General features: G+C 44.1%; 1 protein-coding gene across 2 annotated transcripts in view; it reads right to left on the bottom strand.

Moving 5' to 3' along the window:
* Positions 1–22124: 22124 nt before the first annotated feature.
* Positions 22125–26727, bottom strand: part of TM9SF4 (transmembrane 9 superfamily member 4) — a 324536-nt gene continuing 319933 nt past the window's right edge. For both annotated transcript variants that reach the window (XM_030211308.1, XM_030211309.1), the window contains one exon: positions 22125–24305. In XM_030211308.1, coding sequence (XP_030067168.1) covers positions 24156–24305 — 150 coding nt within the window. In that variant the 3' untranslated portion in view covers positions 22125–24155. The remainder of the gene's footprint in view (positions 24306–26727) is intronic.

Raw genomic sequence — 26727 nt, 5'->3', positions numbered from 1 at the left:
GAATCAAAGAACTATAAGTAAGATAGAGTATGTTCTACCAAGAGAGCTGGACTTTTATACTCTCACAACTGATTAGCTTTTTTTTAAAAAAACGTTTATTTGATTATTGTATAAAGAGAAGCAAATATACAGGTATAAATATGAGGAAAATACAAATGAAACCCCAACCAATCCTCCCCAAATTACTGTAAGGTCAAGAGGGGAGGCTCCCCGGAGAAGCCAGGAACCCATAGTGCAAATATACAGGTCTGTGTAGGAGAAATAATCAGCCACGGGACATCAAGGCCCACTCCTGACGGGACCCTCCAAGTGGCATAATGATCCCAGCATTTATGAAAACATAGAATCTGGCACGTTCTCAAAGCCATTAATTTGGACATTTGGTAGAGAAAGTCCATCTTTTGAATAACCGTCATCCTAGGAGGCGGCAAAGAATTCTTCCAGGCCACCACCAGTACAATTTTTCCCACGACCAGAAAGTTTGTGGCTAATTTATGTATGTCTGGTTTAACCCCCAGTGGTCTAAAATACAACAAGCAATGTTCCACTGCAACGGGGTAGTCCACCATAGTAAATTGGCAAACACTGCGAAGTAATTCTACCCTGTACTCCTTAATCTTGGGGCAGGACCAACAGATATGTAACGTATCCCCCATAACTGTACAACCCGTCCAGCAATAGCCGGGTCTTTGCCAGTTTGTGGGGGGTATAGGACCAGTGGTATAATAATTTATATTCACTCTCTACCATGGAACTAGAAACAGAAATAGCCAAATACCTTCGCCAAATGCTTTACATTATGGTTGACTCCCAGCTCTCGTTCCCACCTCCGTGTATACTGTAAACAGGAGTCATAAACAACAATAATGCAGCAGTATATAAATGGGAGGCACAGCCTCTGGTACCTCCCCCCCCCCCCCCCCCGTGCACATTCCAAAGCTGTCTCCTCTAGGGCCAGTTCCTCTCTCCCCCCCCCCCCCCAAGGCCTTTTAAACTGATGGGCCTCCCCTCCAATAATGGAACTGATGATGGGGTAAGCTATAAGTACATAAGTACATAAGTACATAAGTAGTGCCATACTGGGAAAGACCAAAGGTCCATCTAGCCCAGCATCCTGTCACCGACAGTGGCCAATCCAGGTCAAGGGCACCTGGCACGCTCCCCAAACGTAAAAACATTCCAGACAAGTTATACCTAAAAATGCGGAATTTTTCCAAGTCCATTTAATAGCGGTCTATGGACTTGTCCTTTAGGAATCTATCTAACCCCTTTTTAAACTCCGTCAAGCTAACCGCCCGTACCACGTTCTCCGGCAACGAATTCCAGAGTCTAATTACACGTTGGGTGAAGAAAAATTTTCTCCGATTCGTTTTAAATTTACCACACTGTAGCTTCAACTCATGCCCTCTAGTCCTAGTATTTTTGGATAGCGTGAACAGTCGCTTCACATCCACCCGATCCATTCCACTCATTATTTATACACTTCTATCATATCTCCCCTCAGCCGTCTCTTCTCCAAGCTGAAAAGCCCTAGCCTTCTCAGCCTCTCTTCATAGGAAAGTCGTCCCATCCCCACTATCATTTTCGTCGCCCTTCGCTGTACCTTTTCCAATTCTACTATATCTTTTTTGAGATACGGAGACCAGTACTGAACACAATACTCCAGGTGCGGTCGCACCATGGAGCGATACAACGGCATTATAACATCCGCACACCTGGACTCCATACCCTTCCTAATAACACCCAACATTCTATTCGCTTTCCTAGCCGCAGCAGCACACTGAGCAGAAGGTTTCAGCGTATCATCGACGACGACACCCAGATCCCTTTCTTGATCCGTAACTCCTAACGCGGAACCTTGCAAGACGTAGCTATAATTCGGGTTCCTCTTACCCACATGCATCACTTTGCACTTGTCAACATTGAACTTCATCTGCCACTTGCACGCCCATTCTCCCAGTCTCGCAAGGTCCTCCTGTAATCGTTCACATTCCTCCTGCGACTTGACGACCCTGAATAATTTTGTGTCATCGGCGAATTTAATTACCTCACTAGTTATTCCCATCTCTAGGTCATTTATAAATACATTAAAAAGCAACGGACCCAGCACAGACCCCTGCGGGACCCCACTAACTACCCTCCTCCACTGAGAATACTGGCCACGCAATCCTACTCTCTGCTTCCTATCTTTCAACCAGTTCTTAATCCATAATAATACCCTACCTCCGATTCCATGACTCTGCAATTTCTTCAGGAGTCTTTCGTGCGGCACTTTGTCAAACGCCTTCTGAAAATCCAGATATACAATATCAACCGGCTCCCCATTGTCCACATGTTTGCTTACCCCCTCAAAAAAATGCATTAGATTGGTGAGGCAAGACTTCCCTTCATTAAATCCGTGCTGACTTTGTCTCATCAGTCCATGTTTTTGTATATGCTCTGCAATTTTATTCTTAATAGCCTCCACCATCTTGCCCGGCACCGACGTCAGACTCACCGGTCTATAATTTCCCGGATCTCCTCTGGAACCCTTCTTAAAAATCGGAGTAACATTGGCTACCCTCCAGTCTTCCGGTACTACACTCGATTTTAGGGACAGATTGCATATTTCTAACAGTAGCTCCGCAAGTTCATTTTTTAGTTCTATTAATACTCTGGGATGAATACCATCAGGTCCCGGTGATTTACTACTCTTCAGCTTGCTGAACTGACCCATTACATCCTCCAAGGTTACAGAGAATTTGTTTAGTTTCTCCGACTCCCCCGCTTCAAATATTCTTTCCGGCACCGGTGTCCCCCCCAAATCCTCCTCGGTGAAGACCGAAGCAAAGAATTCATTTAATTTCTCCGCTACGGCTTTGTCCTCCTTGATCGCCCCTTTAACACCATTTTCGTCCAGCGGCCCAACCGACTCTTTGGCCGGTTTCCTGCTTTTAATGTATCTAAAAAATTTTTACTATGTATTTTTGCTTCCAACGCTAATTTCTTCTCAAAGTCCTTTTTTGCCCTCCTTATCTCCGCTTTGCATTTGGCTTGGCATTCCTTATGATCTATCCTGTTACTTTCAGTTGGTTCTCTTCTCCACTTTCTGAAGGATTGTTTTTTGGCTCTAATGATTTCCTTTATCTTACTGTTTAGCCACGCCGGCTGACGTTTAGTCTTTTTTCCCTTTTTTCTAATACGTGGAATATATTTGTCCTGAACCTCCAGGATGGTGTTTTTTAAACAGCATCCACGCCTGATGCAAGTTTTTTTACTCTGCGAGCTGCTCCTTTCAGTCTTTTTTTTCACCATTTTTCTCATTTTGTCGTAATCACCTTTTCTATAGTTAAACGCTAGCGTACTTGATTTCCTAGTTTCACTTCCTTCAATGCCAATATCAAAACCGATCATATTATGATCACTGTTATCAAGCGGCCCTCGTATCGTTACCCCCTGCACTAGATCATGAGCACCACTAAGGACTAAGTCTAGTATTTTTCCTTCTCTTGTCGGCTCCTGAACTAGCTGTTCCATGAAGCTGTCCTTGATTTCATCAAGAAATCTTATGTCCCTTGCGTGTACAGATGTTACATTAACCCAGTCTATATGCGGGTAATTGAAATCCCCCATTATTATTGTGTTGCCCAGTTTGTTTGCGTCCCTGATTTCCTTTAACATTTCCGCATCCGTCTGTTCGTCCTGGCCAGGCGGACGGTAGTACACTCCTATCACTATCCTTTTCCCCTTTGCACATGGAATTTCAATCCACAGTGATTCCAAGGAGGTCAGCAAACAGCACCAATCCCCCCTTTTCCCAAATTTGTCCCAGCTGCATAAGGCCCTGACACTCCCAGTATTTATATATGGAATCCTCTGCACCAGCAGAAAAGCCTGGTGCAGTTTAGATGGCCATCTGGCGAAAATATTGTCTATCAGGGAGAAATTTCTTCCAAATTGTAGGCCAAGTCTGGAGCGGAAAGCGCACTGCCAGAAGGGTCCACCTAATAAGCAGAGCCTCTTGTGTGGACCCCATCCAAGATTTTCTGCTATCAGTGATCCACTCCGCAAGCACCTGAAGTAAATATAAAGAAAAAATTGCCCCCACCCCTTCAATTTAGGTTGGCATAGAACTGATTAATTTTTAGGCCCAACCACACTGAATAGGTAAACCAGTTCTTCAACATCCATTCCCCCCCCCAGCCCCCCCCCCCAACCAAGTTTTATATAAGGATGGTAAGGAAGCCCTCCTTCCCGTTAGAAGCAGAAGGATTAGATGGAATTAAAAATAAGGCCTTGAGCCCTATGTGGTAATAGCTCAACAACACATGCCACAAAATTTTCACTTTAGAATATAATCAAAATGCATGAAAAAAGGAGTTAGCTCCCTGATTACATTTAAAACAAATCAACATATCTACCCTGCCCAATTTGTAACCCTGGTCTTGAGAAAAATTGGCCTGATGAAGGAACCCAGTATTGGCATTTTCTTAGTTCTATACTAATTGAAATTTCCGGGATTCTCCTAGTAAATGATTCAAATCTAAAACCTCTATAGGCAGGCCCAAATCTATACTCCAGTGTGCTCTTAGTGCAGAATAATTTTCAGCCATATATAAATTACACAGCTAACAAAGTGCAGACACAGAGAAGCCATCCTCTGGAAATCTGTCAAACAATTGGGTAAAATGCTCACCCAATGAGAATGTTGTCCCTCAGTATTCATGGACTGCACATAATACTGTATTCAAGGAATGCACATAATAGCTGTAGGCCAAAAAAATCCCCTAAACCTGACATATGCTAAGATTGAAAGATGTCCAAGACCGCATCAGCACACAGGACATGATCCAATAGAATGATGCCTTTCCTTATCCATTGACTAAAACTAAAACCTGGTAAGAATTGAATTTACCCCCAATAGAAGTTGATCTGAGACTACTGGGTCACTATTCAGTAGCTTCACTAATGCTCTCCAAGCATTCCTCAAAGGGCGTAGCAAAACACTATTATACAAGCATTGTGGTAGAGTGGTCGGGGAGCATATAATAAAGAAGTGCCATGACTTAAAAATTTTTTTTTTAAGCCTTCAGAGTAAACAGTCCCCAAGATGCCATATTAAACAGGCTAAACTATATTTACAAATACCCCCCCCCCCCCCCAATCTCTTCTAGGAACCATATAGAAATTGTAATTCAGACTTTGTTTTTTTGCAATCCCAACAAGAGACGCATATGCAATAATTGAAAGATGTACAGTCACTTAGGGAACAAAATCATACTAAATAAGTTTATTCTTCCATGGATGGATACAGGGAAAGCTGACCAATTATTTAAACACTGTTTAATGTGTTCCAAAAAGGGCCTCAAAATTCACTCTATGTAGCTGTAAAGTGGATCTAGTTAACACCACTCTCAAATAGCGAAAAGAACAGTCATATTCTCTGGATACTTGATGGTTGATGTTGATTCGCTTTTGATTGTATTCCATTTAGAACTTGTCAGTTAAGTGGATTATTATAAATGCCTAAATTAAATTAAACTGTAAAGGGAAAACTCCCTTCTATTTTCTCCAAACAGAATCAGAAGTAGCTAGTGCCAAAGATTTATGAAGATTAAGTTTAAAACCTGAAAAGTCATTATACTCAGAGAAGCTTTCCATCAAGATCCTCAATGAGTCCTGAGGCTCAGTGAGATGGACTAGATTGGCTGATATTATAAATTCTTGTTGGCCAACACATATACCTTTGATCTCTGGATTGTCCAGAATCTCTATTATTAAATGATCTAAGGTGAAAACAAATAAAAGTGGGGAAAGGGGACAACCCTGAGTACCTCTTTGAATACAAAAGGCTGGAGATAAAATTCACCAAAATCATAGCCTGGGGGACATAATATAGTGCCAGAACTGTTAAAAGAATCCATCTATAACATATTTCTCAAGGGTGCCAAACAAAAAATCCCAGGCTACACTGTCAAAGGCCATCTCCGCATCCAAACTGATGAGCAAGAATACCCTTCACATCATTCTGTATATTCTAGAGAGGTCAGAATCATTCTCAAATTTTTGTGGCAATGTGGCCGATGACAAAGCCCCCGTGAGTCCTCTATCAAAGAGTATAACATTCGTGCTAATCGATTGGCCATCATTTTTGCAAATAGGTTCACCTTTACATTCAACAAAGATATTGGACGATAAGAATCTGGTTGCCTCGGGTTTTTTCCTGGCTTCAACAGCACTACAATTTGAGCCAGTTGAAGCAAAGGTATCTCTCCCATATCTAGAATCCACATGCTACTTACTCCCTAGAATCCAGTGGGTTGCAGGATCCGAGGCAACATGACTTTACCAAAGGAAAATCCTGCCAAACGAATCTGATTGATTTTTTTAGGGTGATCAAAGAACTGGGTGATGGACATGTGCTAGATATAATCTATTTGGATTTCAGCAAAGCTGTTGATATGGTTCCTCAGAGAAGACTCCTAAATAAGCTGAGAGGGCTAAACTTAGGACCCAAAGTGATGGACTGGAAACTGGTTGAGCGGCAGGTGGCAGAGGGTGGTGGTAAATGGAATCCGCTTGGAGGAAAGGAAGATGAATTCTGGAGTGCCTCAGGAGTTAGTACTGGGGCCGATTCTGTTTAATGTATTTGTGAGACACATTGCTGAAGGGTTAGAGGGAAAAGTTTGCCTTTTTGTGGGTGACACGAAGGTAGCCAATAGAGTAGACGGAGGGAGTAGAAACCATGAGAAGAGATCTCCAAAAATTAGAACAATGGTCAAAGGTTTGGCAGTTAAAATTTAATGTAATATAGAAATCTTTAATTATGGATCATTTAAATAATTGACTATCACGTCAGGCACACTCAAACCGTTCATACCATTCAGATCACATAATCTTATGAATAACAGATAATAAAAATACTACAAAATCTCAACAAATGAGCCCAATATCAAATGGCACATAAGCTAAAAAATTGTCTTATAGGCTACACAATGAGAGGGCCCAACTCCACGGTGTATCCTTGTCGGAAAATACTTTGCTTGAAGCACTAAAACATAATCCCTTCAAATCATTGGGTGTCTCCCTTAAACAACTTGTAAAGCAACTGGACTCAATGTATCTCACTATAATCACTCCAAACGAACTTGAGGTTTTGAAACCCAATGTTGTTATCTGGTCACATGATGGGAAAATTAGGTTCTTACCTTGGTAATTTTCTTTCCTTTAGTCATAGCAGATGAAGCCATTACATATGGGTTGTGTCCATCAACCAGCAGGGGGAGATAGAGAGCACTCAACTTTTCACAGTGCCTCATGGCCAGCCAGCTCCACTGCCTCTTCAGTATTTGAAGCTTCCAAAGCAGTATGGCAAACCGCAATGGGAATAACATGAACTTTCCTCACAGCGAACGATGGCCCCTTAACAAGGGCATGAACACAAAAGGAGGGAATGAACACATCCTCCTGGAGGGAATAAACTCGTCCTCCTTATTGTATAACTGGAGGGGATACATGCAACCTCCTGGAGGGAATAAACTCATCCTCCAAAACAAACTGGAGGGAATGGACTCATCCTCCTATAAGTGAACATGAATCCTGAAGACTGTTTTCCAACTTTCTCCCAAGGAAGGAACTTCAGGAAACAAGAACAGAACCTGAAACAGATTCACAGCATACAGATAATCATACAGGGAGGGCTCATGGCTTCATCTGCTATGACTAAAGGAAAGAAAATTACCAAGGTAAGAACCTAATTTTCCCTTCCTTGTCATCAAGCAGATGAAGCCATTACGTATGGGATGTAACAAAGCAATCCCTATATAGAGTGGGAACAGGTCACACCACGTGCTAGCACTTGTGCTCCAAAACGCGCATCCCTCCTAGCAGCCAGATCCAGCCCGTAATGTCGGGCAAAAGAGAGCTTAGAAGCCCATGTTGCTGCACGGCGTATCTCTTGACGAGAGAGTGCTCCAGTTTCAGCCCAAGAGGAAGAAATCGCTCTGGTAGAATGCGCCTTAAAGGCTACAGGCGGAGACTGGCCGGCAAGCAGATAAGCTGAAAAGATAGTTTCTTTGAGCCAGCGGGCACTAGTGGCTTTAGAGGCTGGAGACCCTCTGCGAGGACCTGATAGCAAAACAAACAGATGATCATAGATCCTGAAAGAGATAGTAACTCGCAGATACTGCAGCAGAGTTCTGCGCACATCCAACAGGTGCAACTGCCCAAAAGATTCTGGAAACTCCTCCTTATCAAAGGAGGGTAAGAAAATAGGCTGGTTTAGGTGAAACGCTGAAACCACCTTAGGCATGAAGGAAGGCATGGTCTGAACCGTGACCCCAGACTTTGAGTATTGCAGAAATGGGTCTCTACAGGACAGTGCTGGGAGCTCTGACACCCGTCTCGCCGAAGTAATGGCCACAAGAAAAACGGCCTTTAGCGTCAAATCTTTCTCCGATGCTCGTCGAAGCGGCTCAAAAGGAGAAGCCTGCAGGGCCTTCAAAACTAGCCCCAGGTTCCAAGCTGGACAGGGAGCTCGCACGGAAGGCCGGAGCCGAAACACCCCACTAAGAAACCGTGCCACATCTGGATAAGCAGCTAAAGACACGCCTTCAACCTTACCACGAAGGGAGGCCAATGCTGCCACTTGCACCCGCAGGGAATTATAGGCCAAGCCTATTTGTACAGCATCCTGCAAAAAGTCCAGAATCGGCGAGACAGGAGCCCGCATGGGTGTGATCGCTTTTGAAGCACACCAAGACTCAAACTGGCGCCAAATCCTGGCATAAGCCACGGAAGTGGAACGCTTGCGGGCCTGCAGGAGAGTGGAAATGACTGTGTTTGACTAGCCTTTGTTTCTCAATTGCGCCCTCTCAATCGCCATGCCATAAGACCAAAGCGGCAGGCGTCCTCCATGGCCCTGTGACAACAGGTTCGGTACCGGAGGTAAAGGAAGGGGAGCCTCCACTAGCATCTGTCGGAGGTCCGCATACCAAGCCCTCCTGGGCCAGTCTGGGGCGATGAGGACCACTTCTCCTGGGTGCAGCCGAATCCGCAGGAGCATGCGCCCTATCAAGGGCCACAGAGGGAACACATATAGTAGGCCCGGAGGCCAGGGCTGAGTCAAGGCATCCAACCCTGCCAAGCGAGGATCTCTTAGTCTGCTGAAGAAGCACGGGACTTTGGCATTTGAACTTGTCGCCATAAGATCCATCACGGGCTTGCCCCATTTGGCACATATCTGCAGGAATACTTTGTCTGCTAGTTCCCATTCTGCTGGATCGATCTGATACCTGCTTAGATAATCGGCTTGCACGTTGCTCTGACCTGCAATGTGAGCTGCTGACAGAAAATGAAGAGGCAGCTCGGCCCAGTGGCAAATCTGTTCGGCCTGCACGGCCAGTGCTCTGCACTGAGTGCCACCTTGTCGATTTATGTAGGCCACTGCTGTTGTGTTGTCCGACATTACTCGGACAGCCAATCCTTCCAGGGTCACTTGAAAGGCCAGAAGCGCCTGAAACACCGCTTTCAACTCCAGGCGGTTGATGGACCACTCCGACTCCTCGGGTGTCCATAGACCCTGGGTATGCTTCCTCTTGCAATGTGCGCCCCAGCTCTTCAGGCTGGCATCTGTCACTACTAGACACCAATCGGGGAGCGCCAGCGGCATTCCTTGCCGCAGCATGCTGTCTGAGAGCCACCACTCCATTCTGAGTCGGGCCGCAGGGAGCCAAGAAAGTCTGCATTGATAATCCTGAGAAACTGGAGACCATCTTTGAAGTAGGGAATACTGTAGAGGTCGCAGGTGCACTCTCGCCCAGGGCACCACTTCCAATGTGGCTGTCATCGATCCCAGCAGCTGGACAATGTCCCAAGTTCGCGGGCGGGGCATCCTCAGGAGCAGACGGACCTGATTCTGAAGCTTGCACCGCCTTAGCTCGGGTAAGTATACATAGCCCGAGTCTGTGTTGAACCTGGCCCCCAAATATTCTAGAGATTGCGAGGGGGTCAGGTGACTTTTGGCCATATTGACGATCCAGCCTAGAACTTGAAGTACTGAGACCACTCTGGTTGTAGCTTGATAGCTCTCTCTTACAGAGTCTGCTCTGATGAGCCAGTCGTCTAGGTACGGGTGAACCTGATACCTTCTCGCCTGAGCAAAGCAGCTACTACCACCATTACCTTCGAAAAGGTTCAGGAGCTGTGGCAAGGCCAAAAGGCAAGGCCCGGAACTGGAAATATTTTCCCAACACCGCAAACCTCAGAAACTTCTGGTGCGGGGGCCAAATTGGTATGTGCAAGTAAGCTTCTTTCAGGTCTAGAGACGTGAGAAACTCTCCTGGCTGTACCGCAGCAATGACGGAGCGCAGGGTTTCCATGTGGAAATGCCGCACTCTCAGGGACTTGTTTAATTCTTTTAAGTCCAGAATAGGGCGAAAAGACCCACCTTTTCGTGGCACCACAAAGTAGATGGAGTATCGGCCGTAGCCTTGTTCGGCGGGAGGTACCGGGGACACGGCCCCTAACTAAATTAGACCTTGCAAAGTCTCCTCTACCGCCGCCTGTTTGGCGACAGAACTGCATCGGGACTCCACAAACACGTCTCTTACTGGGGCGTTGAATTCTATTCTGTAGCTATCTCTGATCAGGTCCAGAACCCACTGATCTGAGGAAATATTGGCCCACTCCTCGGCAAAGAGGGAAAGACGTCCTCCGATGACAGGAAGCGAGGAGGGGGCCGGCGCACCATCATTGAGAGGGTCGCCCCTGAACGCCAGGCCTAGAGCCGGTGGCTGCGGAACGCTTGTCCGAGCGAAAGGAGTTCCTCTGCTGAAAAACGGGCATGAGATGTGAACCCAGCAGAACGCCCCGGGCGGTACCTTCTAGCTTCACGGAAGCGAGGTCTATAAGAGGAGTGGACTGCCTGGCCCTTGGAGGAAGGCCTCGGCCTATCTTCGGGCAAGTGCTGGGGTTTAGGATCTCCCAGGCCTTTAACAATTTTTTTCCAACTCCTCACCAAATAGGAGAAGGCCTTGAAAGGCAACTTCACCAACCTTTGCTTAGAGGTCATGTCCGCTGCCCAATGTCATAGCCAAATAAGACGGCGAGCCGCCACTGCTACTGCCATTTGTTTAGCCGAAGCTCTGACAATATCATAAAGGGCATCAGCCAAAAAGGACAAGGCCGACTCCAACCGCGGAGCCACATCCGAGAAGGGCTCCTCTCCATCTCCGGGCTGTTCCACTGCCTGTTGCAACCATGCCAGGCAGGCTCTAGCAGCATAACTGCATGCAGACGCCCAAACAGTAAGACCTGCAATTTCAAAGGACCGTTTAAGTGCTGCGTCCAGCCTAGTCTTGTATATCCTTCAGGGCAACTCCTCCTTCCACAGGGAGGGTAGTTATCTTTGTCACCGCAGTGACTAGGGCATCTACTTTAGGCATTGCAAAGCGAGCCAAATGCTCCTCACGCAGAGGGTATAATTGCCCCATAGCCCTGGAAACTTTCAAAGGTCCCTTGGGGTCAGCCCACTGAGCGGAAATAAGCTCTTGGATGGAGTCATGCAAAGGAAAGGCTCGAGCAGGCTTTTTGGTACTAGCCATCCTAGGATTCACAGAGGCTGTGCCACTGTCAGGCTCTTCAATAGAAAGGACCTGTAGGGCATCTGAAATAAGCGCTGGCAGCTCATCACGGTGGAAAATCCTCACCGTGGAGGGATCATCCAGATCCTGTGGTAATTCTGCACCTGACTCTGGCTCCTCAGACCACGAAGGCCTGCCAGAATGCTCCGAATCCTCACAGCCCGACCAGGGGGGGGGAACGAGGTGCACCACAATCTGAAGGGGAATTAGCCCTTCTACGCTTTTCTTTATGACAATTATCAGGGAAAATAGCCTCAGCGGGCAGGGCCAGAATCCACGGGGGGGGGGGGGGGGGGGGGGGGAACGACAATAGAAAGGGCCTCAGATGACCCTTGAGGGAGAGCTCTTTTCAGCATGTATGCTTTATGCAATAACACAATCAGGGGAGAAAAACTCGCCCTGGGCACCCAGATCCCGTCCGGGGCTAGCCGCTCCCTGAATAGCCTCAATTCGAGGTTCTCCCCCCCCCCCCCCGGGCTCAGGGCTCTCCGTCTCTACGGAGGCTGCGCCATGCGGAGAATTCAAAATGGCGTCCACTGCCAGTTCTGAGCGGTAAGAATCATCGCTCGCCATGCTCGGGCCGGCTCTTACACCTGTACAGCACGATTTACAGAGCCCTGCTGCTGATTTGCGCTTGCCACACCGGGAACAGCGCTTTACATTCTCTGCAGCCATCGCTGAAAACGGCGGGAAAATTCAAAATGGCGGTTTCGCGCCAAAAACGCCCTGATCGTGGGCCCACCCCGGAGGAGTTAGAAACCACTCTTACCTCACCGGACCAAGTATCACAGCTCCGGTCCCATAGAAGAATCAAAGGAAAACGCCTGTTCCATTTTTTTTTTTTTTTTTTAATGCTGTGAGGAAAGCAGAGGTAATAAGAACTCTGGAGGCTCAGATGAGTGGGAAAGGCAGGGAAAGGCGAACCAATGTGCCTGCATCCACTGAGTGGGAAAGGACAGGGAAAAGCAAGCTAATATGTCCACATCCACGGGGGTATGGGTAAGGCAGGGAAAGGGCTAACCTATGTGCCTTCAAAGTGAAGCTGCTATAGCCTCTAACACCCTGGCTAACAACTGGCAAGCCAGGAGCCACCCCCAGGCAGATTTTTGATGGAACTCGAAGAAGCTGCAGCCACCCTGCTTGGGGAGATAGAGAATACTGAAGAGGCAGTGGAGCTGGCTGGCCATGAGGCACTGTGAAAAGTTGAGTGCTCTCTATCTCCCCCTGCTGGTTGATGGACACAACCCATACGTAATGGCTTCATCTGCTTGATGACAAGGAAATGCAGATTCCACTCGGTCGCCATGCTGCCAGTTGTAATGCTCAACTGCATAGGTTTGTTTTCTGGAGTATTCTATTTGTTAGTTAAAATTTAATGCTAATTACATAAAGTACTCCTTACACCTTAAGTATCTTAAGCTTATTTCTTTATTATATTACACATGCCTAACACATTTGACCTCGAAACTCACATTCTCCCGCCTCATTCACACATAGCTCACAGTGCCCTTGTATATTGCCTTAACAATTAATCAACTGTTTTACTTCTACATTCACTTTCTGATACAATGCATCAGCTATACAATTGTTTCACAGCCTTATTTCAAAGCATTTCAAATCAGCGCCTCCCGATCTAAATCAGGCATCCTTCTTAAGCATCGGTTAAAGTGCCTACTAATGTTTATGCAGATTTTATCAGTTCAGTTCATTAGGCTCAAAGTCCAAACTTCTTTGTACTCCCCAATAGCTGTGTGAAAGAGCAATTGAAACTGTGTTCAACCCACAGGAAATTTTATCTATCTCCCTACCCTGCTGTCTCCCTTTTCCCACCCTGTACCACCCTTTCCCACCCAACACGTCCCTTCCTGAACACCCCTACTTTTCTTAGTCCTCATAATGGACTGAGGTAACCGTGAGACTCCCAACCCCACACCCCACAATTTCTCCCCCCTTCCCAGATAAAAATACATAAAGTGCAGGTTATGCAAAGTGAATGCTATCAGTCAATCACATGCAGATATCAACTATATAAATCTCAAGAGATGCCAGTACCCAAATTGAGTGAGAACATAATCCAAAACTACTACTTAATACTGTAAAAACAGAACAGTTATCTCCTCATTTTAAAGGAATGGAGAAACACAAAAGAGAGAAAAATAAAGACATATAATTACATTCAACTTAAGATATAAAACTAATAATGTACTTCTCCAATATCATCCAAATGTTTCAACTTAAATTGCAAGACCAAACATAGTACAAATAGTCATCTTATCAAAGTTACTAATAATAGTTTGACCAACAGGCGAGTCATGAAATTTTCTCCCAGGGAACTGGACTTAGTGAAATCTTCCAGGTTCTGAGTAAAACATTATTGAACAGAGTACTACTGATCGTAGCAATCAGTGAAATCACCGAATACATAACAGGTCTCAAAACAAAAGCAGACTCTGTCCTTAATATAGCCAGGGTTATATTTGACAAGGTTGTGATACAATCATTCAGTCATACTACCACAGAACTGGTCAATTTTAGAGATGAAATTGATGATGGATTTCCTCAGTCTTATCTGGAATTATAAAATTATCCAATTGCAATCACAAGATTAATGAACATGCTGCAATTGAAATCACAAAGGTTAACGAATATAGTACAAAAGCTCATCATGTCCAAGCTTCAAATGGCACATTCTTAACAGCAGATGAGTCATGAAACTTTATAGCTGACAAATTAACCTAATTAAATCTTTAGTCTCTGAGCAGAATCAGTTCTAAACTATATAGTAACCAGCTTGACAATCAGTTAATTCACTGAATGAATGACATGCTTTAAAAAAGAAAGAGAATTCATTTTCAAATTGAAACATTGCTGTAATTAACAAGATTGTGCTATGGTAAAATTATGTCTTACCTTATCATTTTCTTTCCTTTAGTCGCAGCAGATGAATTCAGAAACTGGTAGGTTGTGTCTGTTTACCAGCAGGTGGAGATAGAAAATATTGAACTGAAGACAGTGATCCTGGATGGCCAGCCCCTCAGTCAGTAAATGTCGCATCACAAAGCAGAACCAGAAGGAACACACTGAAAGCCTTCCTCACAAATGTAGAAAATCACAAACTTTGTCTGAAGAACATGTGTGTTCTCTTTACTTTGTTTTTTTAAAAACAACCTGAGAAAGCCACAGACAAAAGAGACCCCCATTAACTAACAAACAAAAAAGTGTGGCTGAAGGGGAGGGATCCTGGATTCATCTGCTGTAACTAAAGGAAAGAAAATTATCAGGTAAGACAATTTTACTTTCCTTAGCGTCAGCAGCAGATGAATCTAGAAACTGGTGGGATGTACCAAAACAGTCCCCTAAAGATGGCAGATTCCTCACTAAACTCGGCATCTGCCCAAGCGGCCACATTCAATCTGTAATGCTTAGAAAACGTATGTAATGAAGCCCAAGTGGCCACCCGACAAATTTCCTCAGGACAGAAAAAACACCCATCTCTACCCATGAGGCTGCCTGCGCTCATGTGGAATGAGCCTGCAGCGCAGGAGGGGAGTCCAGCCCTCTAAAATATAGGCTGACGAAATCGCTTCTTTGAGCCAACGCGCAACAGTCACCTTGGACACTGCCCAAAAGCAGCATGAAAAGATGATCCAAACACCAAAAGTCATTAGACATCTGCAAATAACGGAGGAGGACCCTCCACACATCCATAAACCAAAGCCTTTCAAAACCTTCTGGGTAATCTTCTCTGGAAAAAGGCAAAAAAAGAGAGAACCATAAGCAACATAACCCCAGATTCTGAAAACTGGAGAAAAGGGTCCCGGCACAATGACGCAATCTCATAAATCTGGTGTGCAGAGGCCACACACACACACCCCTTTGTCAGAAGCCTTGCGCAAGCATTCGAATGGTGCCCGTTGCAGAGATTTAAGAACCAAATTCAAATTCCAGGTCAGGCACGGATGACGAATCGGAGGGCATAGGAGAAGAATGCCCCGCAAAAAAACCACATCAGAATGCCCTACCAAGGAGGAGCCTGACACTCACCCATGGTAACAGGCAAGCTCACCTGAACTCGCAGAGAGTTGTACACCAAATCCTTCTGCAGGATGGCCAACAGCACGCTACACCCGAGCATATGCCGTAGTAGTAGATCGTTTCCTGGCATGAAGAGGAGTAGCAAGACTGTGTCCGAATACCCCTTCTTCCTTAATCTCGACCTCTCAAGAGCCAGGCCATAAGACCAAAGCAGGAGCGATCCTCCATCAGTACTGGGCCCTGATGCAAGAGATTGGGAGACAGTGGGAGCCGAAGAGGAGCATCATCTAGAAGACGGACCAAGTCTGCATATCAAGAGCACCATGGCCAATCCGGTGCAACCAGAATGACCATTCCCCAGTGCCGTCCAATTCTGTGCAGAACCCACCCTATTAAGGGCCAAGGAGGAAAAACGTACAGAAGAGTCGACTCTGGCCAGGGCTGCAGACGAGTGTTCAACCCTACGGAGCCGACTTCCTGACACCTGCTGAAGAACTGGGGAACTTGGCGTTCTGGCAAGTCGCCATGAGGTCGACCTCCAGCATTCCCCACCTCTGTTAACTCCAGAGAAACGCTGCATCCAAGAGCTCCCATTCCACCTGATCCAGGAGACTGTGGCTGAGAAAGTCTGTCTGAATATTCAGCTGACCCGCAATGTGAGCCACTGACAAAAGAGATGAGTCTGTGCCCACTCCAGAAGACTCCGAGCCTCTGCAGCACTACACGTGCCACCCTGCCCATAGATGCAAGGCACTGCAGTCATATTGTCCGAAAGAACTCGAACTGTCTTGGCCGTCAATAGCTCCCGAAAGACACGAAGAATGTTGTTCACAGCACACAGTTCTAACCGATTGACTGGCCTCCTTCCCTGTCTAACAGCCCTGCACATGTTGGTGGAGGCAATGCGCCCCCCCCAACTGGCCAGGCTAGCATCTGTCACTACCACCACCAACGACTGGGAGGCCAGAGGCATCACCCGTTGGAAGGTGGAGCCCTGAAGCCATGCTTGGGGCAACCATGGCAGATGTCAGTGTTACTCCAGAGATACTGGCGACCACCAGCTCAGCAATGAGCGCTGCAGAGGATGCACATGAACCCTCGCCCATGGAACCACATCCAGAGTGGCCGCCATAGACCCCAGTACCTGAACATAATCCCAAGCGAGACTCGCTTCCTCCAACAGACTGTGAACCTGCATTTGAAGCTTTTCCCGCTGGACCTCTGGCAAGAAACCTTTGTCCTGCACCATGTCAAATCGCATGCCCAGATACTCCAAGGACTGGGTCTGAACAAGATGACTGTTCACAAAGTTAATAATCCATCTAAGGGACTGCATCAGGGATAACACCTGACTGGTGACTTGGCGACTCTCCTGCACCAACGCTGCTTTAATCAGCCAATTGTCCAGATAGGGATGCACCCAAATTCCCCCTCCTTCTGTAGAAAGGCTGCCATCACCACCATAACCTTGGGGAAGGTCGGGGGAGCCATAGCCAGGCCAAAGGGAAGGGCCCGGAACTGAAAGTTCGGGCGGTACCTTCTCGCCTCCTGGAGCCAAGGCCTCGAACCCCCGGACCTCAGGCTAACCTTAGGCTTATCTTCCTGGAGGCGCTGAGACTTGGAGTCACCCAAATCCTTTACCAGTTTCTCAAGATCCTCCCCCAAAGAGCACTTTACTTATAATGTGCAACTTGGTGAGGCACTGTTTGGACATCATATCTGCCGCCCAGTGGTGCAGACACAACAGACAACGGGCTGTGACAGCCAGAACCATTTCTTTGGCCGAGGCCTGTACCAATTCATCCAAGGAGTCTGCCAAATAGGCCAGCCCTGATTCTAACCGTGGTGATGCCACCACGGCTAAAGTGGAACTGTGATCCTGCTCCAGTTCCTGCTACAACAGCTAAAGCATGTGCTGGCTACATAGGAACTGCAAATAGAAGCTTGTAAGGCTATCTTGCATATCCATCAATGCCATGCCACCCTCCAGCGGGATAGAGATCTTCTTAGTGACTGCTGCCACCAGGGTGTCCACTTTAGAAATGGCAAACTGTTCCATCTGTGCCTGAGCCACAGGATAGAGATGAGCCATAGCTTTTGCCACTTTCAAACCCGCACGAGGGTCAGACCACTGAGCTGAAAGAAGCTCCTGAATGGCCTTATGCACAGGAAAAGCTTGGGAGGGTTTCTGCTTACTTGCCATCTTCAAATTCACTGAAGCTGCAGCTTATGTGTCCGGATCAGAAATGTTTAGAGCTTCCAAAGCCCCCGAAATAAGAGAGGACAACTGCTCTCTATGAAAAATACAAACAGCCATGGAGTCATCAGGTGCCTTTTGAAGGACTTCCATATCTTCCAAGTCATCCAGATGAGAGGGATGCAAAGACTCCCATGAACAGGCTACCAGAGAAGGGGAGGGGGAAATGGGGTTCACCAACCCCACCTCAGACATGGAGGCCAAATGTTACCTCTTTTGTGCAGGATCTTTTAAAGGGGAATTTGCCCCAAGACCTCCGAGGGTTCAGCCACAGGAATTCCCAGCTGCAGAGAAAGCTGAGGAAGAGCATGTTTCAAGAGATAGGCCTGGTGTAACAGGAGCACAAACTCTGGGGGGGGGGGGGGGAACTCCCCAGAGGGCAAGGACCCAGGAATTACCCCTGCCGACTCAGGCAAAGTTGGCCCCACAATAAAACCGCCTGAAAGCTCCTGAAGCGCTGCAGGGTGCAAAGGATCAAAAATCGGGGAGCTTGTTGCAGCCTGCTCAGCTGATGCATCGGTGGGAGAAATCAAGATGGCGTGCACTCCCAGCGCATCAGCACAGGAAAGCAGCGCTTCCACCACAGAAATACTGCCAGAGCTATCAGGGTCCTGTGTGCATCCTGCAAGGTAGAGACCCGCCGACGAATGTTGCTTTCCGCAGCGGGAGCAGCGTTTGACTGTTTTAGCAAACATACTCCCCTGCGCACCTGCGTCAAAGCAGCTGACTGCCCAAAAGTGAAATAAAATAAGTCACTCACCACCGCTGGTCTCCTCTGCCACAATCCTCTCAAGACGGGACTAGCTAGCAATGTGCTGCACTCAACTCCTGTGCAGGATCATTAGGTCCCTGCACTGTCTGCCTGTGCATTTTTGTTTTCCCTCAGGTCGGTCTGATTTAAAAAAAGTTTTTGGTAAGGAAGGCTGAACGCAAGGACAGACAGAAATATAGCATCTAGGAGGAGAAAGACACGCTGAGGTGTGGCAGTGACCTGAACAATAAGGTATGCCCCCAAGAATGGTGCCTACTGGCCAAACACACTGCCTCAACTGGTCCAGGAGGACCTCAAGGATGAAGAATCCAGGAGCTAGTGCGAAGCTGTCCACCACCTGCTGGAGATAGAGATATACTGACTGAGGGGCTGGCTGTCCAGGATCACTGTCTTCAGTTCAGTATTCTCTATCTCTACCTGCTGGTAGATGGACACAGCTCACCAGATTCTGGATTCATCTGCTGCTGATGCTAAGGAAGAATATTCAAGTTCAACATAACTTTCCCAGTGCCCATTTAGGAAAACGTAAGGTAATATCTAAGGAAATCAGAAACTTCAAACTTCATTAATAGGAGTCACATATATCCATCTGTTTTCTCTAGAAGGGCTATAGGAATCTTCCCTGCATCCCTGGCCTTATATATATTACAGACCAGATAGTGTAGTTTATCTGATTATTCAAACGCTGATCATCTGGATTTTCAATTAGCCGGATCCATTATCTGCCCAACAGTACTGTACCTTACCAGCCAATCTGTGCAGTCTTCTGCAGGGAGTGATGTGAACAGGAGCAGGGACACAGCAGAGAAAATCCTTGCATTTCCCTTTTCCTCCTGACCCATACGCATTAGAAAAAAAGCCTCTTTAAGCTTGCTTGAACGTGGCAAAAAAAAAAAAAAAAATCCTTGCTCTTTAAGCTTGCGGGGATGCAGCAGAGGAAAAATCCTTGTTATTTAAGCTTAAAAATGGCAACAAAGAGAAAAAGGCATGTTTTATCACTGAAAGACAAAATTATTACAGCGTACTTCCTGTTTTCTGCCAACTCTTGTTGAAAATAAAACAATTGTTCAACATTGTTCAATACTCTGATTGTGTCTTCCTTTTAAAAAAAATGTATGTCCAATTATGTGGATTTATGATTATCCAGACCACCCCCTGCAGAGGATAGTCCGGATAATGGTTGTTGTACTGTATAAGCAAGATCCATGAGATCAAACAGTGGTCACTAATCACAGATTCCTCCTCCTTGGTCGTCTATGGTCCAAACAATTAGTGAAGAGCAGGTCATTCCCCCCCTCCCCCCCCTAAAACAATCATTTGTAAGCGCTTCCTTTGAGGCCAAAACATTGTTTTAAAATGTTCAAATGTTATGAAAATTCTACATTGCACTTGTGCATGCTTTGTGACGCACACTGCTCCCAGCTGGGAGTCTGAATGTCTCTTAATTCATGTTTATTGTATCGTCTGCGATTTAATGAGGGTTGCCATGTTTCTCATATTGGGATTTTAAAGCAATTATAGTTTAGAGCGCAGGCCATATTCCTTTTTCCTGCTGCCAGGTTTCTACGATTGCCTGTCAGTATAGTACAACATTCCTGTTACTAGGAGCTCATTTTAACACAATAAAAAAATGGGTTGAAACATGATTTTTTTCTTTTCAATTGGAATCTAGAAGAATAAAGCTAGAGCGTATGAATTTCTCTCTTAGGACTTCTCACACCTCATTGTTCTCGTTACTGGACTATAAATTGCTGTTATCTGATGGACCTTTAGGTATAGGTGACATTAGTTTACATATTTTTGCCTCTCCCTAATTGTAAATAGTTTGAACCTTTCTGAAATATTGAAAACATTCTAAGAATTATGTTTTTCTGGAAATTACCAGATATAATGCTTGAATTGTAAAATTTTTCATTGTCAGGAAGGAATTTTATAATTCTTTTCACAATAAAGTTATTGAAACAGCACTGATGTCTCTTACTGGAGGGATGTGTTAAATCTTTTCTGTCTTAAGATTTATAAAAAGCATAATTTTTGATGTTTGCTGAATTAAACTGGTCTTAAGTCCTTTTGAAAGCAATTTTGAAACCCTAAAGTATATCATAACCACAGACTACAGCAAAGAAACAGTTGGCACAATCTTCAGTGCATACGTGACCATCTCCGGGGGAAAGTAGATCCAAAATGTTAATAATGGCAGATTTTTCATTTAACGAGTCCATAAGCAGTTTGAAAAAGTTACATTTGCACTGTAACTATGCTTTCATATAAAAGGATGGAGCTTGGACTGTTGTATTACAATTTGTTTGCTCTAACAGAATTCATTAAAATCTAATTTTTTTACACCTATTTGCAGAGATAGTCACATATTTGCAGCTGCCTTCTTTCCCAGACCTAGCTGTGCCCCTTTTCAATCACAGTTGTGGAGGAGTAGCTGAATGGTTAGAACAGGAGCCTGAGAACCAGAGAAACCAAGGTTCAAATCCAACTTTCTTCTTCAGATCAGAGATGAGCAAATGTTTACAAATATCAGGATGTATAAGTGAAACAAGCATTCCAATGACAGCCTCACAGGAAGAGGGTAAGGGTGGGTTAGGTCAGAGTTTCCCTTGCCAGTAAGGTTTTCAGGATATCTACAACAAATATATATATGAACTTGATTTGCATACACTGCCTCCATTATATGCACATCTTTTTCATGCATATTCATTGTGGCTATCCTGAAAACTTGACTGGCAAGGGGTACTCCAGGTTGTGAATTATGTGACAAACAAGGAGAGCTGTATGGGTGATAAGAAGTTGATAAAGCAGTATACGTTTATGGTTTATAATGTGATAGAAAACCTAGATCTTTGTTAAGGCCTGTCTGGCGAGTGTCCATATTTTCATCATTTTGACTTCAAAGGGTCTTCCGTTCCTGGATTGTCTTAAAATTTCCTTTTAATATTCTCACCATAAAATCATTGATAGTGTTCTGGTTTTGTAAAGTGTTGTCCGGGTTGGTATTATGTCATCTGTGTAAATTGATTTTTGTCTTTAGCATTCTTGTGCATCTGGGCATGAAGGCGTTTTCTATTCCCCAGTATGGCAGTTTTTTCTTGTGTCCTCTTAGTCTTTTATTTCACCCTTCCTTTTTCATGTATACTTTTTATTCGCACCACCATAGTTAGAAGAATTTATTCCATGTTCCCAAGAACAACCGCAGAAGATATTTTGTTTTAATGCTACTTATATTATTTTTTTAAGACTCCGGATTCTTAAAAAAATAGCCTTACATCACTACTCTATAACTGTATGCTCTAAATTCATATTGAAACAGTGCAAATGATCAACATATGCTATCATTTATTACATATTCAGAATGGTTGATTAGATTAAATGGTGGTAGTTTTGAAAAGTTTAACATGTATCAATTCTGAGACTAAGTAAAAAGCACAAGGAAAATCATATTGTCTTTATTTAGTCATCCATCCCTGTTGGTACCATTGATTTAATACATTTTACTTAAAAGTACATTCAGTATTACCAACATTTTGAATAAAAAGAACAAAATGAGCTAATAAAAACAGCCACGGAGAAAAAATTGCAAAGTCCATAAATTAGTGGCACTGTCAGATTCCAAGAAGGCAGTTTGATGGAAATGATGCATAAGCTTCTTCCTTGGATTTCATTCTGGCTCTGCTAATGTGCTTCAGTTTACTCGGGGTAATGATGATTCGGAGAATATTACAGGCATTTTATAATAACCACTGCCATTTTTTTCTCTTGGTAGAACAAAAAAAAAAAAAACCCAACCCACAAATGTTACATTTATTTACAAAAAGACACAGAGACCTTTAATAAAAAGAGACTAAAGCAGATCTAAAGCAATTATATCTGAACTCTTCGGTTCACCATTTAAGCAAATCTCTTAAAATAAGAGAAAGGGTCAGATATTTATATCTATTAAGTACATGTTCCAAATCCTGTTCATCACTATCTCCTGCTCATGCTTGTCTGCTTTGTTGTGTAAGAGCTTAAAAAAAAACCCCATGTAAAAATGTTTAATTCAGTCACAATGCAAGCTTGTTTTTGGCTCCTTTTTTTTTTTTTTTAAATAAAGGATACATCTGGAATTGGTATACTATAAAATTAGGTGTCAGAGACACATAGGACAAAGGATATCTTAATTTACCTATGCAGTAACTGATCTGTTATCATCAGGATGGTCCTGAGTATTCATGTCAAAGTTGTTTTAAATAAAGGAATTCTATTAAAACAATCATGGACAGTCAAACTCCTCTCAGCAATTAAAGCAAGCTCACTGAAGTCCGTTTTTGTAATGTTAGCAATAGTGATATAAAGGCCAAAATTAAGTTAAAAAATATCTTTGTTGGTCTTTCATGCAGATGGTGTATATACATCTGCTTTAAACATGTCCCTAATTAAACATTTGTTCAAACTGGAGCTGCAGCATTCACCACAGGTGAAGGGAGAGGAAAAGAGAAACATTAAAATCACCACCACTGTCAAATTAAACTTTTTGTCATTTGCAGTCTGAATGCTGATCATCAGCTGTCTTCTTGGCACAAAATCAACACTGAGCTGAATTTCTTTCCTTAACTAAACCAAATGGAAATGAAATACATTCTTATGTATTACTCTCTAGAGTTCAAATGACAATGCCCCTTTGTACAAAATGTTGACACGGACATCAAACATGTCCTGTTCTCTAACCTTCTTGTAAGCCTCATGTACAGACATTCCAGATATTGCTGCTCAGCAGGTTAAAAATTTATTTGTATATTCAGCTTTCAGTAACTTTCCTCTGTAAACATAGCTGTTGCTGCTTCAGATGAATATTTGTCATTTTAATCCTACAGGAACAAGTCACAAACAAAAGTGAATCTGATTTGTCATTCCCACAGAATATATCAGAACACTAGTAGGATTAAGATGGAAGAAATTCAACCAAGCCTATACTCTTTTCTAGCACACCTGTAGTCCTATGCTTTTCATAGCACCACTACACTGTGTTCAGAAAAATTCTACTACATGAAATCAAGTCTCATTAAAATTTCATGCCCCATTTTAACAGCATTCTTAGCATGTTTTGAAGGCAAAACCTGTGCGTAGCCAGAGATCTCAGGGAGGCATGGAACAAGTGAAAAACTAAGAACGACAGCACCTCTGGCACTGTCAAACCATATTTCTAAACATTTCTACTGCTTTCATGCCCAACCACAATTTAAAAAAAGAAAATGATCAAATATTTCTTTCAGAGTGGTATTTGTCTATTATGTATATATATATATTATTTTTTCTTGGTCACCCCCCCCACACTTCTAATCCAGAAGTCTGCCAAAACCTATGTTCCAAAATATGGTTTATTTCTCCTTCACCCAGTTTTTCATTCCTTTGAGCAGAAAATTTATTGTCTGTCCCAGGATGACACACTGAAATGTTGCACTTCTTTTCAGCACTGTTTAAGTCAATCAATTTTTACTGCAGCATATATTTTGCGAATGAACATGTATGCTGCATAGAAGCCAATTGTGCCAGTAAGAAGCCAGAAGGACAAAACCATCAGAGTTGTGTATCCAAAGTAAAGGAGAGAGGGAATGAATTCCACGATGTCCAGCTGGAAAAAAAAACAACAAAATACAGCAATGTGAGTCTAAGCATTGCCAGTTATACTTCTGTGAGCTTTACTGCTGTTTCCAACCTCTAAAAATGCAATTTCCACTTCTTACACCTAGACGAGTGCTCCAAGCTCCAACCCAAGTATATTCAAACATTTACTGGCATGCTCTCATTCACTTTGGATATCACTTTCAATTTCCAAGTTTCAACACACTTCTCTAGCACTGGCATTCCTGCACATAACAAGAGAGCTGAACTGCCTATCACTTAGTGCTAACACTATGCAAAACCACAAAAGATGCAGAGATAGATCTATGATCATCTAGAAAATAGAACTCTAGAGACAGAGAATCTCTGTTTCACTGTTTACATTCGGATCCATGCCTGGAGAAGCATACTTAGATCAACTTTTAAATCCACTGTCCTAGGTAAACTGGTCTATCCCTCTCTGCTTGAGTATAAGTGTACATAGGCTTTCATACAGCACATAGTTTTAGCATGGTTGAAATAAGGCATTTCTGTGGGTTAAAAACAGACACTGCATTTTATGCATATACAAATAAATGCAAAGTATGCAGGCACTTTTAGCACATACAGTTCGTAGCTGCTAGTTTCTCTGAAAACTGGCTGCAATATATGCTGGCTGAAAGTGCCCATGGACATTGCAAATGATAAGATGAGCTATTGAAAATCTGTGCCCATTATGCTGAAAGAGATATGGCATCTTCAATATTATCACACACAAATACTTCCTTGTTTGCAAATTTTAATAGAATATTATAGGAAAAAAATCTTCAGAATGTTTGGTGTGGTTAAAAAATAAATTTTTTACTTTAAATTAAAAACATCCCCTTGTTTAATAGCAGCTGCTGTGCGCTGATGACACAGCCCATTTACTTTGAATGGGCTGTGCTGGCATTGCCACACAGCTTAGTAAACAGGGGTGTTATTTAGGTATTTGTCTATTTTATCTGGAGGTTCAGAATGCCAAATACAGTCACTTACTGTTCTTTAGACCCTTATACTGGACTACGGAAAGCTTTACCAGGAGAAGCTATGTGGTTTTTAAAAGCAATAGTCAATAGAAAATTATGAGAAAGGCTAGTAGGCTGAAGAGGGGAATTACAAGCTCCCTTCTAAGGAAGCCAGGTTTAGGTAAGAATTGTAAGAATTGCAGACCAATAACAAATCTACCATTTTAGCAAAAGGTTTAGAACAAGTGCTGTTTTTAGAACTGCAGTACTTTATGGAAGAAATGGCGGGACTAGATGATATTCAGTTGGGTTTTAGACATCATTATAGTAAGAAGACAGTATGAAGTGGGGATTGATAATTTTGTTAGATTTAGCTTTTGCATTTGATCTAGTAGATACCTGTATTTTTGGATATATTACATTCTAGTTTGGTAGAGGGGCAGTTTCCAGATTTATGGAAACACTTGATGGTTAGACCTTTATTAAAGAAAATTAATATTGTTAAATCAGAGCCTGGAAACTACTTTTGAAGAGAGCAGTTGCCCAACAATAATTCAAATTTGGGAAGTGACTAATACCTTTCATCCATATCAAACAGGCTTCAGGAAAGGTTATAGTACTGAAACTCTTCTAGTAAGAATATTAGATGAGATTACTTCTTTAAGGGACAGTTATAAAGAAATGTTAATTATCCACCTAGACAACAGCATCATTTGATGTACCAGACCACTAAATGCTCTCTCACTAGACTTGAGCAAACCAGCCTTCCAGGAGTAGCCTGGAACTGGTTTGATCATACTTTTTTAGGAAGAATTTTTCAAGTGATTGTGCCTTTATCATCTGTAACAGTAAATGGCAGATAATGACCCACACAGTCCATCCAGTCAGACCAACAAGGTGGCCAGAGCTGCGCCCGCCACTCTGTGCAGGCCCCAGTCAGCCAAACAAGACTCCACAAATTGCTGGCAGTATTGACTACTGCACCCTACTCCTTACTGGCCTTCCACTTAGCCATCTATCCCCCCTTCAGTCCGTTCAGAACTCTGCTGCACGTCTTATCTTCCGCCTGGACCGTTATACTCATATCACCCCTCTACTCAAGTCACTTCACTGGCTTCCGATCAGGTACCGCATACAGTTCAAGCTTCTCCTACTTACCTTCAAATGTACTCGATCTGCAGCCCTTCCCTACCTCTCTACCCTCATCTCCCCTTATGTTCCTACCCGCAATCTCCGCTCTCAAGACAGATCCCTCCTTTCAGTACCCTTCTCCTCCACCACTAACTCCAGGCTCCGCCCTTTCTGCCTCGCCTCACCCCACCCCATGCTTGGAATAAACTCCCTGAACCCATATGCCAGGCCCCCTCCCTGTCCATCTTCAAATCCTTACTCAAAGCCCACCTCTTCAATGTCGCCTTCGGCACCTAACCACCATACCTCTACTCA

The sequence above is a fragment of the Microcaecilia unicolor genome, chromosome 8 (genome assembly GCF_901765095.1).
Source record: "Microcaecilia unicolor chromosome 8, aMicUni1.1, whole genome shotgun sequence".
Classification (NCBI taxonomy): domain Eukaryota; kingdom Metazoa; phylum Chordata; class Amphibia; order Gymnophiona; family Siphonopidae; genus Microcaecilia; species Microcaecilia unicolor.
Note: the sequence above shows the minus strand (reverse complement) of the source record. Positions and strands in the feature narration are given on the sequence as shown.